The 20,217-nt window shown below is 45.1% G+C and overlaps 1 protein-coding gene across 2 annotated transcripts in view; it reads right to left on the reverse strand.

Annotated features, from left to right (window-relative positions):
* The window catches only part of Amfr (autocrine motility factor receptor), a 41,053-nt gene extending 26,879 nt beyond the window's left edge, over positions 1-14,174 (reverse strand). The window contains exons 1-4 of one of the 2 annotated variants that reach the window (NM_011787.2): positions 13,753-14,174; positions 6,667-6,759; positions 1,839-2,003; positions 632-784 (exon numbers count right to left, since the gene is read on the reverse strand). In NM_011787.2, coding sequence (NP_035917.2) covers positions 632-784; positions 1,839-2,003; positions 6,667-6,759; positions 13,753-13,995 — 654 coding nt within the window. In that variant the 5' untranslated portion in view covers positions 13,996-14,174. Of the gene's footprint in view, positions 1-631; positions 785-1,838; positions 2,004-6,666; positions 6,760-13,541; positions 13,663-13,752 lie in introns of those variants that run through there. The other variant, XM_017312768.2, reaches the window with a different exon arrangement.
* Positions 14,175-20,217: the final 6,043 nt, after the last annotated feature.

Here is a 20,217-nt window from a genome sequence, read left to right on the forward strand (position 1 = left end):
CAGGGTCTCTACCACCAATATAACAGAATTAATAAGGAATCAAATGTGTAAAGAATTTAAAATGATTCCTGCTGGGCTGTGACCCAATGGTAGAAGACTTGCCCAGGATGTACAAAATCCTACGTTTAACGCAACAATCCCTAGCATGTGGTAACTGCTGTATGTGATCTATGTGCACATGGAGGCCTGAAAACGATGCCAGCTATTCTGCTCTGTCTATCTTTGTCTTACTGTCCTGAAACAAGGTCTCTCTGTGAACTCAGAGCCAGGTCGACCAGCAAACCCAGCACGCCTGCCTCTGCTCCACACAGCACTAGGGTCAGAGTATGTGCACACTGCCACACCTAGCTTTTACGATGGTGCCAGGATTCAAACTCAGCACCTCACGCTTCACAGCGCTCTCACCTGCCAACCCAGCCCCCTAGTCCTGAATTGCTGAGAAAAATAATTCTCCAAAGATCATATGAAATAGGTCATTTAAAAGCATCCAGTACCAGCACCCAACAAAAGCAGGAAACCAATAAATGCCTGTTAAAAGACCAAATATGTTTTAAAGCAATCTGCCATCCACCCTCTGGTCTTGAAAATGTTTAGGAATCTAATCAGAGACAGCCTGTGCCTGGCACCTTACCTCTGCAGCCATGAAAGCCAAGGTGTGCATGCCATGTGTGTAGCCTGTGACACAGCAGACGACTGCCAGTCCACAGCAGGAGAGCAGCATAGCAATCAGCAGGGACAGGACTCTCCCATGGCTGCTCATTGGAGTGGTGGGAGAAAAGGAAAGCTGAAAGGGACCGAACAGAAAAACAGTTAGTCCATTCTTCCACCATGGCAACTGCCCTCAGAATTCAAGATCAATTTGGTATCTTTGCTTGGGGTACCACACTAACACAGAAAAGTCCAAATTCTACCGTGACCTAAATACATGAGCTGAGATTTATAGATCTTTATCATTTAATTTGCCAGACATAATATGCACTATATTTCCATGAGATTACAATCTCTAGAAGGATGTCAATTAGCTATCATTTTATAGGACTCAGACAGTGCCCTTTTTTGCTTTGTTTCTGCTTTTCTTGCAGAATTCACTTGGAGGCCTAGCCTGTTAGGGCTAGGACAATGGAAAGAAATCAGGTGCGGAAGTCCCACTCATAATGGTATGTTGATCCTAGGCAAGGACAAGTGCGTGCCTAGAAAGGAGACCTGGAGCTATAACTGCTGCTGTACTGGATGCTGGCTACAATCAGCCCAGAAAGGAAGGCTACCAGCTCCACCATGTAAGAATGGGAACTGGAAAAGAAAGAAAAGCCTTCAAGAAGAAGTGCTAGGCCATCTCCATCAACACTGACACAAGGTCCTAGAGTGGGCTCAGCTGGGAGGCTGCTTCAGATGTGTTTACCTCAGCCTGGATGAGGTGTTCACTGGCACGGGTCTGACCTGAAGTCTCAGGCAGATCTTACAGCCAGACTGGAAGCAGAGGCAGCTCACTCAGTCTTGACTCCAAGAAGAAAAGTACATACCAGTGAGAAAGAAAAGCTCCACCAGTCAGGGCAAGAGAAGAAAAATGGGGAACTCTCCAGAAGAGCTCAGGATGTACACAGGGTATACATCAAGGCTCCTTCACACTCTGACCTAAGCCAAGGCTAGGAGTGGCTATAGGGCTTGGGGAATGGGGGCAAGGGAGCTCCCTGGAAAACAGGCATCTTACCACTGCAGGCGGTGACAGCTGAGCTAGCAGGCCTTAGCATGCAACCCTGTGACTTTCTCACACTGTGTCTCACATTAAACTTGGCACACACATGTGAATGAGCAAGGAAAGAGGCTGGCTAAAAACTCACGTATTCAAATCTGTCTTTGCAGAGCTGAACCATCAGATGCAGGAAGACAAGTCCAGCAAACCAGAGGCACCACATCACCACTTCCTCCACAGTCTGGACATTCAGCACTCCAAAAATGAAAATGAACTTGTAGAAAATAAAATTCCAAAACTTGTCTTTGAGATGCTAAAAGGAAAAAAGTTTGTAAAGGTGAGTCGCAGCATACCAAGTGGACTTCATTGATGTTAATAGAACAAAAGCAAGGTTACAGAGCACTCTGTACAGAAGGCAAAGAAAACAGTTATCTCATAATGAGTAGAGGTAAGACAAAGTGATTGTGAACTGAAACTTGCAATCTGAAACAGTTATAAAATTTTAACCATTAAAAAGCAGTTGCTTTGGTGGCACATGCCTTTAATCCCAGCACTCAGGAGGCAGAGGCAGGCGGATTTCTGAGTTTGAGGCCAGCCTGGTCTACAAAGTGAGTTCCAGGACAGCCAGGGCTACACAGAGAAACCCTGTTTCAAAAAAACAAAACAAACAAACAAAAACAAAACAAAACAAAAACAAAAAACAAAAAAGCAGTTGCTTAGTATCCTTAAGTACAAAGAAGTAAAAGTATATTATATTTTACATGTTCACCAAGGTTATCAGTATTATTTTTAAGACTTCTGTATCCTGACTTAATAAATAATAGAAAAGATTAAACTTTCTAAATAATCAAAAACTATAAAAGTAGGGCTGCGGAGGTGGCTCAGTGGGTACAGTATTTATCAAGCACTGAAGACCTGAGTTTGGAAGCCCACACCCAAGAAAGCCAGTGGAGAAGCACACTTGTCTGCAACCCCAGTCAGTGCTGAAGGACAGAGTCAGGTAGGTCCTCGCAGCTCATTGGCCAAACAGTCTAGACAACTGATGAGCTCCAGGCTCAGTGAAAACCTGGCTCAGAAAAAGAAATGGAAAGGGGCTGGAGAGATGGTTTGTGGCTAAGAGCACTTACTGCCCTGGCAGAGGATCTGGCTGGGTTCCATGCCCAGCACCTACATGAGGCGGGTCACAAAGCACGTGGTGCAATAAACTCATGCAAGCACATAAACCAAAACCAGTTCTTTTAAATCTTTAAAAACAAAAAGGTGCAAAGGAATGGGAAAAGTCCTCCAACGTCAAACTCTGGCCTCCACACACATGCAAATATACCCACAAACATATACGACATGCACACATATAAATATACTCCACACAAAAAATACTAATAAAAATTAGAAGTCAGAGGAGGAAGGAGGGGCTATGATCAGGATGTGAAGTGAATAAATAAATTAATGAAAAAATTAAAAGGCTACTTGCTAATATATAATCAATAAAATCTTTACAACAAAAAATATTTAAAACTATATCTATACAGCTAAGTATGGTTATATCTGCCTATACAATCCCTATACTTGGGAAGCCAGGTTGAACTGCATAGGACCCTGTCTTAAAAAAACAAAACTTGCCAGGCAGTGGTGGCACACGCCTTTAGTCCTAGCACTTGGGAGGCAGAGATAGGCAGATTTCTGAGTTTGAGGCCAGCCTGGTCTACAGAGTGAGTTCCAGGACAGCCAGGGCTACACAGAGAAACCCTGTCTCGAAAAACAAAAACAAAAAAGAACAAAAAAAAACAAAAAAACTTAAACCAAACAAAATAATATTAAAGTAAAATAATGTCCTTAATATTTATTATCTTTTTTCCTTTGTTCAATATGAAAATATATTAGGGCTGGAGAGATGGCTCAGTAGGTAAGAGCACTGACTGCTCTACCAAAGGTGCTGAGTTCAAATCCCAGCAACCACATGGTGGCTCACAACTACCTGTAATAAGATCTGACCACCTCTTCTGGTGCGTCTGAAGTAAGCTACAGTGTACTTATGTATAATAATAAATAAATATTTTTTTTTAAAAAGGGTATTCCATAAGCCAAAGATTATGTTCTTCTTTGCTACATTATTTTTTAAAATTGTTATATGTGTATGAATGTTTTGCTGTATGTTATATCTGTAACACGTGAGCTGCCTGGTGCTCCCAGAGGTCAGGAGTGTTGGAATACCCTAGACTGGAGTTACAGATGGCTGTGAGCCACCATGTGGATTTTTGGAATCCACTCTGGTCCTCTGCAAGAACAAGTGCTCCTAACTGCTGAGCCACTTGTTCTTCTACACAATGAAAACTTACAGCTTTAAACATCATCACTGTCTTGGGGCAGGGAAAAGGTGAGGACACAGTCGATGAGTCCTAGCAATCACAGACATTAAATACCTGGTTACCTAGCTACTAATGGAGGCAGTAAAAAGCTTGAGAAAGGGAAGAATAAACTCAAGGATTTTCTTTTTCTTCGAGACAGGATCTCTCTACATAGCCCTGGCTGTCCTGGAACTCACTCTGTAGACCAGGCTGGCCTTGAACTCAGAGATCTGCCAGCCTCTGCCTCCTGAGTGCTGGGATTAAAGGCATGCGCCAACACTGCTTAGCAAAAGCAAGAGACTTTTAGATATGATCTTTATGAACTGCAAATATTTTACAAATTTAAAATAAAGTTAAAGCTGGGAGTGTGGTTGGATAGTATCTACAATCCCAGCACTTGGAGGTAGATGGCAGTGGCAAGAGGGTCTTGAGTTAGAGGTCAGCAAGACCCCAACCCAAAGAGAAGAATTAATCTGAGAGTTTAAAACACTACCCTGACCAGATATGTTGTATTCAGAGAACAAAGTTAACTCAGAAAAAAAAAGAGAGAGAGAAAGAGAGGGAAGGAAGGAAAGAGGGAGGGAGGGAGGGAGGGAGGGAGGGAGGGAGGGAGGGAGGGAAGGAAGGAAGGAAGGAAGGAAGGAAGGAAGGAAGGAAGGAAGGAAGGAAGACTTTTGTAGCTCTCTCCACAGAAAAGGCAGGCCCCAGAAGCAATGCTGCCACTGCTCTTACACAGTGTATACAGCTGGTCTGGATGCTGGTTCTGAACACCATGTCCCAAGAAAGTAAACCTGGAATCCTGGGTGAGCGTCTGTTTCTAGGGCAGGAACAGTAAGAGACCTTGAAGTATCACTGGTTGTGGTCCCTGGCTCTCCTACTGTGCAACTGTGGTATCCTTGGCATGACATGTTTCAGTTTCCCAAGCTATAAAGGGGATCTTTGTATAACAGTCTATGTCTCACAAAATAGTTGGCAAATTAAGTGCATTAGTATATGTAAAGTGCTTTTTAGACAGCCATAATAGGCATTGAATGTTTTAAATATTTTTAAATCAAAAACTCCCTGGCGGGAGAGATGCTGAGTAATTGCTGCTCTTATAGAGGATACAACTTCGCATCCCAGCCCCCGAATGGTAGCTAACAACCATCTACAAACTGAAACTCAGTTCTAGGGGTCCATTCCTTCTTCTAGCCTCCACAGGCAACAGGCATGCAGATGGTTCACATATATATGTGTAAGTAAAACACTCATATACATAAAGAAATCTTTAAAAACAAACGTCAAGAAAAAGAAAGAAACAACTCTCACTGACCTAAGCCTCTATTTAACATTGTAGTATTTATTCCACTTTGGGTTCTCAGTGTCTTTGCCGCTAATATTACTCTTATTTCTTAAACTTTAAGAACTCATGGAGCAAATCTATGTCAATTCTTTAGTCTTAGCTCAAAATAGTTCTGGTTTTGTTTTGTTTTGTTTTGTTTTTTTTTGGGGGGGGGTCTCTGTGGTTTCTCTGTGTAGCCCTGGCTGTCCTGGGGCTTGCTCTGTTGGCCTAGAACTCAAAGGTCCATCTGCCCCTGTCTCTCCGAGTGCTGGGAAAGTGTGCACCATCACCCAGCTTCAAAATAGTTCTTAATAAACACCACTGGGTGGTGTTCATCATAAAGCAGGCCAACAAAGAGCAGCAGAACACATGTGGCCTAGACTGAAAAGGCTGAGCTGGCCAATAGCAAAAGCATCAAACCCTGGAAGGTAAGGTTTCCGTAAGGTTTGCCCTGACAGCAAACACATTAGAGGAGACACGGCACTGAGCACCAGCCGCTGACTCAGACAGCAGCCACCAGCCTGCTCCACGTTCAGCCCACAAAGAACCAAGGCTTTGAAAGAATTTTTAAGGAAAATCTGAAGCACGAGGTATGAAGAAAGGAGCTTCTGGGGCAGCAGTGACGGAATCCCAGCACTGGGTGGCTGAGACGTGAGGACTGCTGAGCTCAAGGTCGGCCTGCTCGACAAAGCAAGTTGCAGGCCTACAGAACTACATAGCAAGGCCCTGTTTAGACAAAACAAAATCATGAAGAAATAGTTCTAATGGGATAGCCTAGCTATCCTGAGTACAATTAAATGAACTATTTCATCAAGGCTAGCTTCTCTACTCTTATTCCTGTGCTGTGAGTACCAAGATCTCATTGGGAAACTCTTCCCAAGCAGGAAACTCTACTCTTGAAAAACGCATGCTGAAGTATCTACCTAGGGTAAAATTGTATGATGTCCCCTACGTAATTCAAGTGGATTAGAAAACCTATGTAAATAAGAGACTCTAGGGACCTGGGAGATGACTCAGAGCTGCAAGCACTGTGACAGTGGCCAGATCAGTAAGAGCCCAGCTGAAAAAGGAACATGGAGAACAGGAGGAAGACTTAAAATTCTCCACACACACGCCAAATACAGGTGAGTGCACTCGGACCCGTGTGTGTCCAGATGTGCACACACACACACACACACACACACGCAAAACTAAAACATGACTCTGGATGAAATACATGCAGGAGTTCTTTGTAGTATACATGGAATTTTCTATATGCTTGAAATATAATAGCATTTTTAAAATTTCTTTTCAAGAATCTGATCACTTACCTGTCTTTCACTCACTCGAAGAGGGCCGAACACAATACACTGGATAAGCTTAGCCACCAACATCAAAACACAGCAAGCAGTATTCACCAGAACCTGCACACAAACCAAAGAAAGGAAGTTTAGTTCTGGTGAGGCACAAATATGGTGCACAGTTTCCGATGGGCCTTTTTGGTTTCCTAACAGTGCAAACTAAGTGTTACTGAAGCTAACGGGGCCGAGGCATGGGGCGGAAAAGCTCATTGAGTCAGACCCCTGCCCCACTGGGTGCCCTCCAGCAGGCCGCCTTCCTCAGACTTGACAGAACCCTATGGAAACTCTGTATGTCTCTGTAAAACTGTAAATACCAAGCTTGGCATGATGGCACATATCTGTAATCTACACACTACAAAAGCTGGGGCAGAAGGACTAAAAGCCCAGTCCAAACACTGTCTCAATAAATAAGTAACCACAAAAAAGTATGTACCTTCATTCCCACATGAACTTTCAGATAGCTATCAGATAACTGGTCTAAAAGTCACATCATCAGTAAAATCCAGAACTCAAAGATGCTGCCCTGACAAGTGGAAGAGGGTAGGATTATGGAAAAAACAAATTCAGATAATGGAGAGGGACAACAAAATGGAAAGATACTCTGGGTACCAGTGCCAAAACCAAGGCCTTCTTCCACATTTATTGACAAAACTTTCGTTCTTTCTTCCTTTTTTAAAAAAAAAAAAGATTTATTTATTATTATACATTAAGTACACTATAACTGACTTCAGATACATCAGATCTCATTACCGATGGTTGTGAGCCACCATGTGGTTGCTGGGATTTAACTCAGGACCTCTGGAAAACAGTCTTACCCACTGAGCCATCTCGCCAGCCCAAAACTTTCTTCTTTAAAATAATTTAAAAATAGGAATTTTCAGACATAAACAGCAAGTGGGTAAGTCATATTTCCCTTAGTTTGGTCATCGCTATTGTTTTGAGACAGATTCTCACGTACCCTAGATTGGCCTTGAACTCCTTATTCTCCTGTCTCCAGGTCCTAAGCACTAGGATTATAACCTCATGTCACCATGCCCACCTGGTCTACCCCTCTATTTTTAAAAGCAAATTATAATGGAGGGAGAGAGAAGAGGAGGGAGAGGGAGGGCAAGAGGGCATATGATGAAAGGGGCCTTCAGGAGAGCAAGCTCCCTCACATCTCTCCGGGTTCCCTCTGTATCCCCACCACAAACTCCTGTGGAAGAACACATAATGGCAGCCCTACCCCACACAAAAAGAATAAATCACGCTTAGTTCTATTCTGTTACCTAGTGGGGCCAGGAAGTAAGATATTTTTAAAGGATTAAAACAAAAATAGTTCCAATGGTGTGTTGGGGGAACTATTTGGTACTGGTCTAAAGTCACATGATCATAAAATCATTCAATTAATGAGGTAGAAAAAAAAACAGTTGATCAAAAATCCTACAGCCTGGGGGCTGGCGAGATGGCTCAGTGGTTAAGACACTGACTGCTCTTCCAAAGGTCATGAGTTCAAATCCCAGCAACCACATGGTGACTCACAACCATCCATAATGAGATCTGATGCTCCCTTCTGGTGCATCTGAAGACAGCAACAGTGTAACAGTGTGTACTTAGATATAAAAATAAAATAAATCTTTTAAAAAAAAATCCTACAGCCTTTTGACTCCTTATGTAAGAATCTAGTTCAAAAACATTTCAGCTCACACCTTTAATTCTAACACGTCAGAGAGACTTTTGGAGGTAGGAAAGAGTAGAAGTTGAACTTTTCAAAAAAGGATTTAAGAAAAATCATTTGTGCGCCTGGGTGTGCGCGTGCGTGCCTGTATGATGTGTGTGTGTGTGCTGGTGCCTGTGGAGACCAGAAGAGAGTGTTGGATCCCCTGAAGCTGAAGTTACTGTGACTGTGAGGCACCACGTGGCTTCTGGGAATTGAGTCCTCGTGGAAGAGCAGTCAGTGCTCTTAACCGCTGATTCATTTTCCCGGCCCTGCAAAGAAACTGTAATACATCTCTTGAGTCAAAAACTTAAAAGAGCTTAACTGAAAGTTGTAAAACTAAGTCTTGTTCATGACTCAGGTGCAGTGGTTTTTGGGTAGAGAAATAATGGTAGACTAAGTTTGAGTTCAAAGTCATAATCTTCATTTCTTTCCCCTATCCCTTGAACATTTACTAAATGCACTGCATTTGTGTTTTAAATTCAAACGATGATATGCAAACCAGGGGGGGGGATCTGCTTTTAAAAAATATGTCCCAATTAAGCTGTTGGAGTTTAGTTGATCATCTTTGCCTGGTAAGGGAGTTGGTATGAGGGTTGTGGATTTTCGTGACCTAGCTTCTAACTTATATGACTGAAGTTTCCATTGAGTGGTAAAATACAATGGAGGCGCATCTGTTACAGGTCTACTTCAGCACCTTAAAAATGAGTATTGTCAGCCGGGTGTGGTGGCACATGTCTTTAATCCCAACACTCGGGAGGCAGAGGCAGGCAGATTTCTGAGTTCGAGGCCAGCCTGGTCTACAAAGTGAGTTCCAGGACAGCCAGGGCTACACAGAGAAACCCTGTCTCAAAAAAAACAACAACAACAAAAAGAGTATTGTCAGGTTTCTGGGGGAAAAATTATTTTTGAGATTTTATTTATTTTTATTTTAAGTGTATGGGTGTTTTACCTGCATGTATGTCTGGGTACCACTTGTGTGTGTGTGTGTGTGTGTGTGTGTGTGTGCAGTGGAGGGAGTTGGTTGTCAGACTGGCAGCCGAGAGACACCTCATGAGTGCTGGGAGCTGAACCCCCTAGAAGAGCGGCCAGTGTTCTGAGTTACTGAGCCACCTCCCCAGCCCATTCCCCTTTACTAAAATTTTGTTTTATATGACTTACACATGTGTGCCTGTGTACTCTCCAAGTGCCCATGGAAGTCAGGCATGGTAGATCCTTCTAGACCTAGAGTTATAGGCAGTTGTGAGTTGCCCAACAACATGTGCTGGGACCACACTGAAAGTTCCTTATAATACTGGGGTTTCATCACCCATATCTAAACATTTCTATTTTAATCTAAATGGAAGACTTGAAAATTAGCCCATCACCTGGTGGTGGGGGCACAAGCCTTTAATCCCAGCACTTGGGAGGCAGAGGCAGGGGGATCTCCGTGAGTTTTAGATCAGCCTGGTCTACAGAGTGAGTTCCAGGACAGCAAAGGCTACACAGAGAGACTATGTTTGGGGGGGAAGGAGGATTGAAATATAGCATGACTATAAAGAAAAACAGGGCTTGAAAAACTATGTGGAGCCTGGCCCGGGTTCAGACCAGAGGCTGCACTGCAGAGCTGGCCTGGGTTGCCTACCCAGACCCTGTCTCACAGAAAAGAAAGGGATGGGGGAAGGGAAGGAGGAGAGGGAAAAGAAAGCACACAGCCACAGGAGGGAAATGTATTTAAAAGAAATAACCTTTACAAGAACACCAAGGCAACGGAGGGTTGGAAAAACTAAAATAAGTTTAAGGTTCTCAATTGTGCTTTCTTGGAATAGTTTAATGATTATCAACAATGAACTACTCTACATCTAATTATAAAAAAAAAAAAAGTGTTGGGGCTGGGGCTGGGATGGCTCAGGGGCTGGGGTGGCTCAGGGGCTGGGGTGGCTCAGGGGCTGGGGTGGCTCAGGGGCTGGGGTGGCTCAGGGGCTGGGGTGGCTCGGTGGGTAGAAGCTCCTGTTAATCCTGCAGAGACCTCACTTGGTTCCTAGCACTCACAATATGGCTCCAGCCATCTGGTGCTCCTGTTCCAGAGAATCCAATGACGCCTTCCAACCCCCAAGGCACCAGGCAGGTGTGCAGTACACATTTCTATATGCAGGCAAAACACTCATACCCATAAAACAAATCTTCAAAAAAAATAAAGAAAAAGGCCCTAACTTCACAAGTATTCAATATGTCATCCTAATAAACACAGTAACTTTTCAATCTCAACTGAAAATGTAAACATTGTGCCAAGCATGGCGGCCCAGGCCTACAAGTCTATCATGGGGGAGGGGAGGCTGAGGCCACCACACAGGGACTGACAGCAGGCGGCACAGCACTCTGTCCTAAGCAGCCAGACTGGGTCTCTAAAACCAGAGAAGAAAAAGAAACTCAACAAAACGAGCTTCAGCTGCTCAAAGGCACTAACAGGAGCATTTGACCTTTAAACCCTAAATCAGATGCTTCCAAGGACCCCGAACACTCCTGCAGAGTTGGCGTGTCAGCCCCCACTTCAAGCCCAACAAGCATGGGACAAACTGAGTCTCTAAGAACCATAAACCATAGGTCTGCTGCAGCAAGCCTGATCTGGACAGCCGCTTCCCTTCACTTGGACAGCAGAGAAGAGCTATTTTAAAATGTCATCTGTGCCATACACCGAACTCCTCTCACAGGCAGAATCCAATCACGCTAAAAGGGTTCGCCAGACCACTGTACAAGAGCAGAGAAATGGAGCCCTCGTGTCCATCCCTGAAGACTTCACAAACAGGCAGCCAGTGGATCCACGGGAGGTGCTGATAGCATCAGCCCAGGAAGGGCACACGCCTGACACGTCAAGGTAACGTTAGATAAAAGTTCAAAGCAGCATCCAGCTCAGGGAGAGAATAAAACGCAGGTGCAGGTGTGAAACAGAAAGAATATGTGCACATGTATACGCGTGCAAGCCACAGAAATGAACTGGGTAAAGGACTTGAGGCTGACTGTTTCTTAGGTTCCCATTTAAGGCCAGCACCAGCTACAAGGAGCTGAATGGGATGCAGGTGGAACAGGGACCTCCTTTCGCTGTCTATCACTTTTGTTTACTTTGACCTTTGAAATATGAACTTGCAGGATCTGTCTTTTAAAGTTTTAAGTTTAGAACCAACCTAACCAGTTCTGAAATTCCACCTACTTTTCTCACTGCATGTGGCAGGAGGAGTGACAAGCCAAAGATGGCTGTCATAAGCCACAAGTGAGCCTCAGTGCCACACCTGAAGAGAAGGAGCCTCAAAGGCTTGTCACCTGTCTCTCAGCAGGGCCACCTCCTCTTACCTCTGGTCTCCTTCCAACCTCTCAACTCCCTTTAAGTCAGAGAAGCTGTAGTCAGTCCCACACAGCAAGCCTTTCTCCTACCTGGAAACCCCACAGGACTTCACATGTGTTCTATTGTCACCTATTGTAAGTAGCCTCATTTACATATGAGTCATTTGAGGGTAGGGGGGAAGTGCTGTTGGTAGCTGAGTCTTCCTCAGAAAGGTTTTCATCTGCCTGTGCTAATATCAAACCTCCTGAGAGACTACTGCATGTGTTCTACAAAGACAAGTTCTAGAGAGTCTGACAAAACAATAACTAGTAAGACTTCCGACTGGCAATGACAAAGGACAGGTTCTTGTTAATCTTGCTTGGCATTGGCAGACAATGTTTTGTTCTTAGGCGGGGAAGGGGTTCCCCCCCTTAATGTCTAAGGCCTATGAGTGAGGCTCAAGAAGCATCCATTTTGACAAAGGCCCACCACACTGACACTCAGTGTTACCTGCCAGGAACAGGGGAGGTTTTTAAAGAGTGTGAGGCATAGCTGCGCAAAGTAAGTACTAAACGATAAACAAAACTCACAGCACACACAAGATAGATCTGGGCAGACACCATGAGTGCCAAAACTCCAGAGGACATGCAAGAAAACCGAATAAAGCTCAACTGAGAAATAAGGATTCAAAGGAGGGGAAGGAATGATCAATCTATATGAGGTAAGACTGTGCAAAGAAAAAGAACATTCTTTAAAATGACAATTCTCAGAAACGCCAAAGGGAAGGCCTTAGATTAATGTTTTATGAAATGTTATTAACCTTGGAATTTGAACGTGGGTTTTGCAAGAAGAAACTTACGAAAAAAAAACATTAAACAATACTATTGGCTGTTCTAGTAATAGAATAATGGTTCCAGCTTAAAACAAGGTATCAACGACTACATACACTATAGTCTTCACCCTTGTCAAAAGCACTCCCAACATAATAATTCTAAGTTGTTTACCCTAAAGACGAACAGTTCATCTTTTCTTAGGAGTAGAGAAAGGGGAACTTTGCCCTTCACTGCCTTCTATGAAACTATGCACCAAAGGACCAGGAGGCGTCATCTGCAGCCCACGAAGTTCACAAATCCCGCTGCTTCCTGATGAAGCACAGTGGGAATAATTACAACAAATGAGTTGCATTATAGTTCTACAAACTTATAACATTAACCCCTCAGTCATTTACAGCCTTCTCTAGGCGCCGTGTGGGGAGATACGATCCCCACCAAGCCACAGGAAATCCAAGTGACAATTTTTTAAATCCGGGAGCAACTTTTCCTATTTCTGAGGGTTCATAGAAGAGGCACTCAAGTGCAAGGTGAGAGCAAAATTTTCTCAGATCTGCCCAGCCTAAAATGATGTAACAAACGAAGCCAGTACTTGTGGCATGTGGACATTGCTTATCTCGCACCGGCAGACAAACTAGAACCCTTGTTTCAAAATGGATCGCTAAACGGAGGAATCGCGTTCAAAGGAGGGGCTGCCACACCGACCCGAAAGTGTTTTGCTGCTTTCTGTCAAAAAGGGAACAGTCACAAACCATCGCGGGGGGTGGTTGGGGGTGAGATAAAAGGACGTAGCTGGTCTGTTTGCTTCGTTAAATAGCGCCCATCGGGACTAACGCATTGACAAATAGCACCATTTCGAAGTTGTCTGGCGAAGAGTAAAATGTCCCCCTAACTTCGGCCTTCTCTTCGTCGGCGAGCCGCCCCCAACAACGCCGAGCTAAACCGGACGTGTCGCGGCTTCTCACAGCCTCGGGTCGCCGCACCCCGCCGCCCTGGAGCCCGCGGGTCCGACCGCCCTTGCCTCGACTGTTCTCCCCGGCATCCCGACACCTTCTCTCCGCGGCCCGCCACGCTCGCAGCGCCGCTGGGCCTCGAGCCCCACGCGAGGGCCGCGGTCCCCGGGCCGAGGAGGCCGGGGTCAGGGCCCGGCCACGCCCCCCTGCGGATAATGGGTGACATGGCGGCTCCCGCCCGGCCGCCCGCCCCCGCGCCCGGCCCGCAGCCTCGCTCACCCACACGAACAGGCTGTCCGACAGCAGGTACTGGGCCACGTCGCGGGCCCGGGGGCCGCCGGCGGTCAGGCGCGCCTCGGGCTGCAGTGGGGCCGTTAGCGGCTCCGGCTCACCCGAGCCGTCCTCCGGCTGACTGAGGGCGCGGTAGGCGCTGACGATGGTGCCCAGCAAGGCCAGGCCGCTGAGGCCCGTGTAGGTGCGGAGGCTGGGCCACGGGAAGCGCTCGAGGAAGAGCAGCGGCATGGCGGCAGCGACGGGCTCCGGCCCCCGAGGCTTCCCGCGCTGCGGCCAGGCGCCTGCGGCGGCCTTGCGAAAGGCGCCCACGGGCTCTGGCGTCGCTGCCGCTGCCGCTGCCGCCGCCGCTGCGCCGGGCCGAGCCGGGCCGCTCCTAGCTGCTCGCGCCGCTCCGCCCCGCGCCGCTCCCGCTGCTGCCCCTGCCGGCGCGGAAGAGCCTCGGCGGACTCGGGGCGGGCCGCCGCCCCTAGCGGGACGCGGGCGGGACGGGCGCGGGGGCGCGGCCTTCGTCCCCCGCCCACAGCCGGCGCTCTGCAACCCCGAGAGCACAGGACCCGGCCTGGGGCCCCGCGTCCCGGCCCCCTGCAGCATCCTTGGCGACCCTGGGCCCACTGAAGCCACGAGCGCACCCGAGCCGGGCTCTGGGGTGAGCCTGGCCCGTAGGCAATGACGGCAGGCCTGTGTGCGTGGTCAGGCGGCAGGGTGAGGGTGCGGGACCCCTGCCCCTGGCCACTTGTCGCTTGTTCCTCCCCGCCAAAGCTGGTAAACCCGCCATCCCACCACCCTGTAGACTAGAGGCTTCCTTGGTGTCCTAAAGAAGCGACATGATGCTTAGGAAATAAGAGAAGCCTTGAGATAGAATATTTTTAAAACGGAGGAACCAATTTAACCAGAAATAAAAATCTGTTCCCTCTTAGCTACAAGTAAGAATGTCAAATGCTGCTTAGTTTCTTGGAAAATACCTGTTCCTAAAAGGTAAACCAAAGGGTGACCTTCGTCCTGGCAGTTACACTGCTTGTTAAGTAAACATCCAAGAGAAATGAAAACAGACACCCACACAAAGTCCCTACATTGAGGCTGACAGTAGCACTACTCCTAAAAACCAGAGAGGCAAACCTCGAATTATAGCGTTTGAAAATAAAGTACAGATAATGCTACAATATCAGAGAATGTTGACGATGTCTGAATCAAGCCACACACAGATATCTAAATTCTGTGTGACCACGCTGATAAGACAAATGCATGCAATGTAGAGTAGAAGGGGAGTTTGAAAGAACTGGAGGTGACAGCTAAAGAAGTGACAGGTTGGGGTACTAGTTTCCTGAAGTGAGAATTTCTAAAGTTGCTGTTATACAACTATGAATACACTCAAAGTCACTGAATTGTACACTATAAACAGCAGGTTATATCTATGTGAATTACATAAGATAACATAGGGTACAGTTTTTAATTATTATATCCCCGAGCCATGTGTTAGTGCCTATCCCAGAATGTAGCTCTGTAAACAGCTTTGAATTTTCCAAATTTTCTAATGTGGAGAAATTGTCTTTGTAGTATTTTTTCATGCCAAATATTTCTATAGATCTTTTAAATCTGAAAATTAACCACTGTTATAATTCTTAAAAACATCTCATCATGAGTCTTTGTACAATATAGTTCCCTTTGGTTCGTTCCCAGTCATTTGCAACATGGCTTGTGAGATGAACCATTTGCTACAAACTGGAGTTTGATTCTCATAACTCCCCCAAGTTGTCCTCGGACTTCCATATCTGTGTCTCCCCCACACATAACTAAATGTAAAAATAAAATACCAAGCCGGAACACTATTGTCCAAATAATGGAAATCTTTATTCTGAAAAAAACTTGGGTGGTAATTTTCCAGAGAGATTTTTACAAGGTCAGATCTGAGTCACGATGATTTTTAAACCATTCATTTGTGATGCACACTCAATGTAAGCTACAACCCAGCAGTATTAGATACCAAACTTGTCCTTTCATATTGATGATAACAAAGCTGCCTTCTTTCATCTCAGAAGCGTGGGCTCTCTGAAAATCCAGCATCTGTAACAGATGAAATTAACCCAGCTCAGCTACACTTTAAGATAAGGCCAAAGATTTTGGATGGCTTCTGTTTTGAAAGAGAACAGTCATTGTTCTATTCCTTTACCCTCAAGAAAGTGCTCTGCATGTCATCCTTCCTTCGAGGACCTGTTTGAGATGCTTGTTCTCAGTCTAACCCAGTCTGGCCTCCAGCTCTCGGCAATTCCCCTACTGAAACTCCTGTTAGGGTTAGAGAATGGAGGGCATGAACCACCACACCCAAGCAAACACCTTCTGTTTCCCGAACCCTTTTCCTCCTCCTTCCCTCCTTCCCTCCCTCCCTCTCCTCTCTGCTGCACTACTGGAAGCTTTACTTTGAAGACAGGGTCTTGATAGTCTTGAACTCCTGGGCTTTAAACAATCAGCTTGGCTCAATCTCCCAGGAAGCTAGGACTTTGGAGCATGCCACAGGCCAGTGCAAGAAGGATAAACTCTACAGTCCTTTTAAAGATTATGTGAATTTGTGTGTGCCTGCACAAGCTAATGTGTATCACATGTACCCTGGTGTATCACACGTATGCGTATCACACCTACCTACCAGGTCTCAGATCCTCTGAAACTGCAATCACAGGCAATTGTGTGTTGCCATGTGGGTGCTGAGAATTAAACCTGGGTCTTCTGAGTAGCCAGAGCTCTTAACTGCTGAGCCATCTCTCTAGCATCTCCTCTAAAGTCTTAACCAGAAGCCAGATCAAAGTAGCTCCCACTTGTAACCCTGCAGATGAAGAAACAGTCCTTAATGATAGGAACAACAGGTAGTTAACACAACTGTGTTGCAACTGTAAGTATCCAGTCTTCAGGCTCTGAATCCAATGACTCCATCAATTGCAGGTAAGTGAATCTAAGGACATGCTACAGAAAAAAAGGGAAGAGAGAGCTAGGCAATGGTGGCTTACACCTTTAATCGAAGCATCTGGGAGATGGAGGCAGGCAGACCTCTGAATTCAAGGTCAGCCTTGTCTACAGAGTAACATAGAGAGCCTATCTCAAGGGGGGAGGGGGGGGAGATGGATAACATTGATCGATAGTCCAAACCATCACTATGCCAAAGTGGTCCCTTACACAATGGACCTTACCACAGACAAGGAAACTTGTCTTTGTGGGATCACTACTGGTCTACGAAGTTGAGCAACCCTCCACCAATATCCCAAACAATTAGTCATTCAGTTTTAAATATTTTTATTGAAATAACAGTGAAATAAAACTTTTAAAAAGAACAATGATCATTTTGATCAAACTTTTGCTTTACAAATATAAAAACATAACCCAAAACTCCAGTTTCTTTATACATTCCTATAAACAAACCAGGTTCAAATTCTCAAAGTCACAACTATAAATGGTGCTTGTATACTATATATGAACATAATTACCAACTTCTCTGTTTGGAGGACACATGGACTGAACCCAAACCTTCCTAGGCAAACGCTTTCCCACTGAACAGCAGCATCCCTAGCCAAAGCTTTGCTTTCTCAACACGCTGCTCTTCTCTCAATGGAACAGTATAATGCCTGCATTTCTTCCAACTTAGCTCTAGCCTTAATCCCTCACTAGAATACAAAGTGCACTTAACTGGCTTAATCTTGATATATTTGGTTGGGTTTTTTTTCCCCCCTCATAGCCATGTGTGTTATATGAGTTAATAGTAAAGTGAATTTAATGGCTCCAGATGAATTACAGCTTGTATTTAAACAGAGGCAAACTCAAGTGAGTCCAGTTTAACCCAAGCAAGAGATAGAAAACAAGTGGAATGTGTTGGAAAATCTAATCTTAAACTACAAAAGCTAAGCTTCTTTCATAGAAAACTGAAAATCCTCTCCAGCAGCCAGCAACCCAAACACTAAACCAGTAAAAGCTTTTTAAGTTTGGGGAGCTGAGAACACAAAAATAAGTCACTGTCATAAACGTGTAGCCAGCTTGGATTGCAGAACAGCAAGTTAAATGGATAAGCCAAGAGGAGAGCTGAGCTGATGAAAGCCACAGCTTGGGACAGCTCATCATGCAGGAACCATGTAAGGTGCCCTTGAGAGATAATGGCCACTAGACTAACATTTTATGGACCAGGCTCAGCCTTAAGAGCACAGACTGCTGGCTGCTCTTCAGAGGACAGGAATTTAGATGCCTAGCACCCACTTGGCAGCTCACAGCCATGTCTGACTCCAGTCCCAAGAGATCTGATACTCTCTTCTGGTCTCCATGGACACCGTACACACAGGGTACACAGATGCACCTGAAGGCATCACACCCACACATTCTTTTTGGCAGAGGGGAGGTCTTGAGACAGGGTTTCTATGTGTAGCTGTGGCTGTCTTGAGCCTTTGTAGACCAGGTTGCAAGCTGGCCTCTAACTCACAGACCCACCTGTCTCTGCCTTCCAAATGCTGGGATTAAAAGCCTGCATGTACTTCCACCAATTAGTGTTGCCTACTCTTAAAAAAAAAAAAAAAAAAGACATCCCAATTGTCGCCCATCAGTTGGGATTTTTTTTTTCAATTTTCCAAAAGGGGAGATAGTTCTAACTAGGGCTTTAAACAATTGAATAAGCTTTTTCATCATCTCCCTTTACTAGTATGTACTACTAGCGTTAATAAAAAAAATAATGCAAGAGGCCTTTCATTTTTTTAGAAACAGTTTTAAAAATTGTTCAAGGGCTTATTTTAATACTCTCCAATATTTAGAATATAAATGGTTAGAATGACAATCGAAGACTTACATCTTAAGGGTGATGTTACAGATCAAAGAAACCTTAACACCTGTGCTCTCTTTGAATGCCTGAAAGAACACATAAAATTTGTACCTCTCTAATTCATCTCTGTTCATCAGGAAACAAGGGTATTGGGATCCAAATGGAATTGACCAGAAAGCTTTAAAACTTTGTGTTTATGTGACAAGAATGTTCTGTTTAAAACCAATCCCCGCTGGGCAGTGGAGGTGCATGCCTTTAATCCCAGTACTTGGAAGGGAGGCAGAGGCAGGCGGATTTCTGAGTTTGAGGCCAACCTGGTCTACAGAGTCAATTCCAGGACAGCCAGGGCTACACAGAGAAACCCTGTCACGAGAAAAAAAAAAACCAAAAAGCAAAAACAATCCCCTTACAACCCATGATTAGAACAGCAAGTAACTTAAAGGTCTCAGAATATGAATGGTTGGCTCAAGCACTTACAGTTGGAGGAATCCGAGTCAGCTTAAGTTACAAAGTGGATTAGGAGTGACTCCAGCTCAAGCACTGCTTTCTGACAGCACTCTGAATCTCAGGTAGGCCGTTTACACTTCTCCACTCTCCCAGAACATTAACACGAACACCTGAAACCGGTGCTATAGCATCTCTCTCCAGTGCCCAACAGTAAAAGATGATCGTAGTCAACCTAGCTCCATGTCTACCCTCCCGTCTGAAGGATTAGCTGGACTCCTTTTTTTTTTTTTTTTTTTTTTGGTTTTTCAAGACAGGGTTTCTCAGTATAACCCTGGCTGTCCTGGAACTCACTTTTGTAGACCAGGATGGCCTCAAAACTCAGAAATCCGCCTGCCTCTGCCTCCCCAGTGCTGGGATTAAAGGTGTGCACCACCACACTCAGCTAGCTGGACTCTGTTACATAAACTACTGGGGCAAAACTGCTGGCCCCTGGAGGAGAACTAGTGGCTTTTAAGAGGGCAACAGTTGTCACTCTTGGATACGAAGACTAGTGCTTACCAAGCACAGGCATGGTTAGACATTGCAGAAGACTCTAAATAAACTTGAATGAGTTTAATTCCTCAGCCACACTTGGCCCAACTGTCAAGACAGCATAAAAGTGTGAGAACTAATCAAGCTTATCTCTGCCTATTACAAATGTTAAGCTGGCTGCCTCTTGTAACTTTTCCTTCACTACATTAAGCCTACAGCCAACAAGTCTGCAATAAAGCAACTATGGTGGCCGCAATGACACAATCAGCCAAGTCCTTTACCCATTATTTTTATGAGTGTTTTGCCTTCCTATAAGTATATGTACCACATGCATGTCTGGTGTCCAAGGTCAGCCATGTCAGATCCATGTAACTGGAATTACAGATGGCTGTGAGCCACCACATGTGTGCTTAGAACCAAGTCCAAGTCCTATGCAAAAGCAACTCTCCAATCTTAAAACTTTGTTGAGATAGGGGTCTCACCACGTCCCCATAGCTTGCCCCGAACTCAAGAGGTCTGCTTGCCTTCGCCTCTGGAGTGCTGTGATCAAAGATCTGTGCCTCCACTCTCCACCATCTTTGTCCTGAAACTTTACTCCTATAATTTCATACTAACCATGCAGGCAGTGTACTAGAAATTTAAAGTTGCTGTTTTCCTTGGGCTGACAAAACTTGTCTTGACCTCTAGAA

This window comes from Mus musculus, chromosome 8 (assembly GCF_000001635.26).
Source record: "Mus musculus strain C57BL/6J chromosome 8, GRCm38.p6 C57BL/6J".
Classification (NCBI taxonomy): Eukaryota; Metazoa; Chordata; class Mammalia; order Rodentia; family Muridae; genus Mus; species Mus musculus.